The sequence below is a fragment of the Seriola lalandi genome, unplaced genomic scaffold (assembly GCF_002814215.2).
Source record: "Seriola lalandi dorsalis isolate HSWRI2012SDOR001 ecotype SW California unplaced genomic scaffold, Sedor1 jcf7180002054970, whole genome shotgun sequence".
Classification (NCBI taxonomy): Eukaryota; Metazoa; Chordata; class Actinopteri; order Carangiformes; family Carangidae; genus Seriola; species Seriola lalandi.
The window spans coordinates 1,205,434-1,211,149 of NW_019525521.1; the positions used below are offsets into that span (position 1 = coordinate 1,205,434).

At 42.7% G+C, this 5,716-nt stretch overlaps 1 protein-coding gene across 1 annotated transcript in view; it reads left to right on the forward strand.

Moving 5' to 3' along the window:
* Positions 1 to 1,180: 1,180 nt before the first annotated feature.
* LOC111646396 (hamartin-like) overlaps positions 1,181 to 5,716 on the forward strand; it is a 25,385-nt gene continuing 20,849 nt past the window's right edge. Inside the window, exons 1-7 of the mRNA XM_023395869.2 lie at positions 1,181 to 1,244; positions 1,784 to 1,898; positions 2,730 to 2,847; positions 2,939 to 3,042; positions 3,126 to 3,278; positions 4,503 to 4,647; positions 4,802 to 4,956. Of these exons, the coding sequence (XP_023251637.1) occupies positions 2,739 to 2,847; positions 2,939 to 3,042; positions 3,126 to 3,278; positions 4,503 to 4,647; positions 4,802 to 4,956 (666 nt within the window). The 5' untranslated portion in view covers positions 1,181 to 1,244; positions 1,784 to 1,898; positions 2,730 to 2,738. The remainder of the gene's footprint in view (positions 1,245 to 1,783; positions 1,899 to 2,729; positions 2,848 to 2,938; positions 3,043 to 3,125; positions 3,279 to 4,502; positions 4,648 to 4,801; positions 4,957 to 5,716) is intronic.

Sequence of the window (5,716 nt, forward strand, 5' to 3'; positions counted from 1 at the left end):
CCCCCCCCCCCCCCCCCCCCCGTTCAGACCTGGACTCAACAGGAGGACACATTCAGACCCGTTCACTTTACTGTGCTCAGTCTCCACAGACTCATAATGACAAAGTGAAAACATGTTTTTACAACTTTTTACAAATTTGCTAAAAATCAAAAACTGAAACCTCTGATTGACAAAAGTCTTCAGACACTTTGCCTCCTGTTTGTTTGAACGTGTGTCCCTCTGCACCTGGTCTATCACTTCACTCTGTTCTGTCAGCTCTGACTTCTGTGGGTTTCATCTGGACTTTATCTTGTTCTGTGAAACACTTTGTTACCATGTTCTTTAACAGCAGGGACGAGGAGACCGGTCAGAACCAAACACACACTGACTCATGGATCATCTGTCAGATCCACTCTGACCTGAAGCTTCAGGTCTCTGACTGTCCTTGAGTGGACGAGCCAAAACCCAGAGCGACACCTTACAGAACATCTGAAGGTGTTCACAGACTCCTCCCACCAGGCTGTCAAACACCTGGATCAATAAAGTTTGATCTTATTTTGTCTAATTTCACATGTCAGACGTGTGATAGTTCCCTGCTGCCCTGCTCCACTTTTATTTTCTTCTGTTTTGAATTGAACTGAAGGTTGAAGGTGAAAGTTGCTCAATAAGTTTTTATCATGAGCCTGAGAACACACAGCTGCTGCTGCTCTCACACACACTGAACAACACACACACACACACTAACTACAAATCTGCCATCATCCAACCACCACAGATCAATGAAGGACTTTCAAATCTTTGTCTTTTTGCCTGTCCTCATGTTTCACTCATTTTCTCGTTTCTTGGCAGAAATACACTTTAATAGTTTATATTTATTTATTCATTTATTTTATTGTATTAGTATGATCAATGATCACTGCTTGATCCAATAAATGAAAAAATATGTAAAAAATAAATGAGCATATTGTTCAAGAAACGATAGAATAAAACTAAATGTCTCCAAAATTAATATAAAGAAAAGATAAAAAATGGATTTACATTGTAATCCATCTACAACGTCGCACACGGTAAATGCTTCTCTATCAATTATCGATACATGAATAAACAACTCTTTTTTCAGTTGAGAGCCGTTTTTCCCACCGTCCCTTGGCTTCCTGAACGCGTCCTGGCGTTGATTGACAGGTGAAGTTGTCAGGTTACCACAGGGGGCGGGGTTTCTTGTTGCTCAACATGGCTGCGCCCTGCTCGGATCAACAGGTCTGAAGGTAACGCGGTTTTTCCGACTTTAAACTTTATTTTTAAGTTTGTTTTTCACGTAAACAAACGGCATCGGCGCCGGAAGTGACGCAACAGCTGCGGAGCGGGAAAAGACCACCGTCAGGCGCCTTGTTAGCTAACAAGCTGCAGGCTGTTAGCATGTGAGGTTAGCACAGAGCTGTGTTAGCTTAGCAGCGAGCTACGTCTGACCAGAGAGCTGTGGCACAACGGGAAGTGGTCGCTATGCTAACGGTTAGCTTCAGTGCGTAACTTAAGACGTCTCCTAGTGACGTCACAGGAAACTGTGACATAAAGGCAGTGACATCAGAGACGCAGAACACGCAGACGCGATGATACAGACTGTCAGATTCACTTGATCAGTTTCACTCCCAACAACAACACGGAGTAAATCACAGCTCGTTCATCTGTTCATAGTCTGTGGTTTATCCGGAGACCTCTGACGTCACAGATCATGTGACTTAGTGATTTTGAAATATCCTGCACAGACGATCGAAAACTGGAGTTTTGATGTTTCCCTTTGTCCCAGAATCACAGCCAGGATCCGGTTTGTTGCCCAGTAGGTTTTCATCACAGGAGGAATCAGCTGTGATGGTTTGATGTGACAATAAAGAAAAGAAGAAATGTAAACAAACATAAGACAGGTCAGATATCTTCAATATAAAGAGATACATCTAACAATAACAAAATATTTACAATAAAATGTGAAGAAATGTTACTATATATATTATACTAGAATACTATAAACATATACAATACAAATATGGCACTGTGCAAAATGACTGGGGAGGAGGAGGGGAGGGGGTCAGTGACAGTGGGGGTCTCTAGCTGTGTTAATGCACAGTGGCAGGTGTGCGACAGGTGTGTGTCAGTGACCAGGGAATGTTTAGTACTTTGCCTGAAAATGACTAATAATCATTATTTCTCCCGATCGACTCATTGATTATAGACGAAAGCTTCGGCTCTAAAAACATAAAAACACACAGGTATGGATCAAAGAGTTTCCTCACAGCGACTCACCTGATCCAGAAACTGGAACAACTTGAACAACAGGTGAGTTAGGGTTATGGTGACCTGTTGTTGGGGTTACATGTTGGCAGAAATAATGAATATTAGTTTGAGTCATTTTCAGGCAAAATGCTAAACATTCCCTGCTCACTGACACACACCTGTCACACACCTGTCACCTGAGGAAGTGTGTTCATGAAACATAATGTCATCCATGGCAACAGGTCGATCTAGCCCCCTCCCCTATCTCAGGTGTGTCTCAGCAGCTCTGTGATCAGCTCCAAGGGACATACTGAGGATCCTTTAGGACGACTGTAAGTGGACAGAACAGCAGGTTCTCAGGTGTGCTGTGAGGGAGGACACAGGTGTGATGGGGAGGAGCTCTGGGCTGTTGGAGGACGGCTGCTGAGAGACAAACGTGTTCTCATGTGAGACATATACTAAATGTACGAGACATTTGTGTCCAGGTGTTGACGATGTCAAGGGAGCAGGTGAACATCAGTGAGCTCCTGCTCTCATTGGACAGTTCAGAGCTGCAGGAGGCGGAGCAAGTCAGAGCAGCTGTCAACCAGCAGCTGAGTACAGGTGAGTCCACCTGTATAGTGTTTGAGATTCAACAGGTCCCTGTCTCTGTCTGTCTCTACCTGTCAGTTTGACCTGTAGTTTGTCCTCTCAGACAGAGGAGGTGCTGTCCTCTCCTCTCTGGTGGAGTATTACCTGGACTCCTCGTCTTCTCAGGCGGTGCTCCTCCTGTCGTCCATCAGAGAGCGTCATCACAAGGTCAGCACCACCTGTCACTTCACTGTCCTGGTGTCTTTGTCTTCCTGATGTGTGACATTATAAACTGTTTAAACCTCCACCAGCTGCTGCTGGAGAAGCTGAATGAGTCTCTGAACAGACCTGGGACCAGACTGGCTGCTCTCACCCTGCTGGGTCACCTGATCCGGAATCAGCCTCCATGGGTTCATCACATCAGCCGCTCGGCCCTACTGCCGTCCCTGCTGCGCTGCCTCAAGGTAACACTGACTACTTACTAACTACTACTAACTAACTACTACTGACTAACTACTACTGACTAACTACCACTGAATAACTACTACTAAATAACTACTACTGACTAACTACTACTAACTAACTACTACTGACTAACTACCACTGAATAACTACTACTTACTAACTACTACTTACTAACTACTACTGACTAACTACTACTGACTAACTACTACTGACTAACTACTACTGACTAACTACTACTGACTAACTACTACTGACTAACTACTACTGAATAACTACTACTGACTAACTACTACTGACTAACTACTACTGACTAACTACTACTGACTAACTACTACTGAATAACTACTACTTACTAACTACTACTTACTAACTACTACTGACTAACTACTACTGACTAACTACTACTAATTAACTACTACTGACTAACTACCACTGAATAACTACTACTGAATAACTACTAATACTGACTAAAGACTACTAATTAACTACTACTGAATAACTACTACTGAATAACTACTACTGACTAACTACTACTGACTAACTACTACCAATTAACTACTACTAATTAACTACTACTGACTAACTACTACTGACTAACTACTACCAATTAACTACTACTAATTAACTACTACTGACTAACTACTACTGACTAACTACTACCAATTAACTACTACTAATTAACTACTACTGACTAACTACTACTGACTAACTACTACCAATTAACTACTACTACTGACTAACTACTACTGAATAACTACTACTGAATAACTACTACTGAATGACTACTACTGACTAACTACTACTGACTAACTACTACCAATTAACTACTACTACTGACTAACTACTACTGAATAACTACTACTGAATAACTACTACTGGATAACTACTACTGAATGACTACTACTGACTAACTACTACTACTGAATTACTACTGATATTAATAGTAACCAATATAAATAGTAACTAATACTAATCTTAACTGATACTAATAGTAACTAATATTAATAGTAACTAATACTAATCCTAACTGATACTAATGCTAACTGATACTAATACTAACTAATACTAACTGATACAAATCCTAACTAATACTAATCCTAACTAATACTAATACTTATATTAACTGATACTTACCGTTCAGTTTTATGTCAGTGTCTGTAAATCTCCGGCTCTGCCCGTCAACACAGCTGATCGTTGTTGTTGTTGTTGTTGTTGTTCCTCAGACTGACACTGATGTTGTCGTCCTGATCACTGCAGTCCTGGTGCTCATCACTCTGTTACCCATGATCCCTCAGGCTGGGAAACAACACATCTACGACTTCTTCGACGTGTTCGGACGCCTTGCATCCTGGAGCTACAGAAACCCCGGTAACACACACACACACACACACACACACACACACACACACACACACACACACACACACACACACACACACATAGAGTGGTTGATGTGTGTATGGAGTTTGATGTGTGATTGGTCAGTGGGCTGTTCTGATTGGCTGGTTGTTGTCCTGTGCAGGTCATGTACCTGTGCTCCACCTGGTCCACCTCCACGCAGGTGTGTACTCTCTGTTCCACCGTCTGTACGGGATGTTCCCCTGTAACTTCATTTCCTACCTGAGACTCCACTACAGCATGAAGGAGAACCTGGACACCTTCCAGGAGGTCGTCAAGGTCAGTACAGACCAGAACAGACCAGCACAGACCAGAACAGACCAGAACAGACCAGAACAGACCAGCACAGACCAGCACAGACCAGAACAGACCAGCACAGACCAGAACAGACCAGAACAGACCAGCACAGACCAGCACAGACCAGATAACCACAGAACTTCATTGAGAATTATTGTTTCCTTCAGTATCACAGTTGTCTGAACATCATGATACACTGCAGACAGGAGCTGATCACAGCTGATCACAGCTGATTCACTGACTCCATGGAAACATTAAACTTGTGTTGACACCAACTCCACATGATCAGAAGATCAGATGTAACGCTGCAGCTGTTTCTCTCACTGTGACTGACTGATCCCTGAACAGCTGCTGCTCTGGTTCCTGTGGCAGTCAGACATAACTGCTGGAAATAACACCTGCTGCTTTTACAAGTACTGACAGCTACTGACAGCTACTGACAGCTACTGACAACTACTGACAGCTACTGACAGCTACTGACAGCTACTGACAGCTACTGACAACTACTGACAGCTACTGACAACTACTTACAATAACTGACAGCTACTGACAACTACTGACAACTACTGACAATAACTGACAGCTACTGACAACTACTGAAAGCTACTGAAAGCTACTGACAACTACTGACAACTACTGACAGCTACTGACAATAACTGACAACCACTGACAATAACTGACAGCTACTGACAACTACTTACAATAACTGACAGCTACTGACAGCTACTGACAGCTACTGACA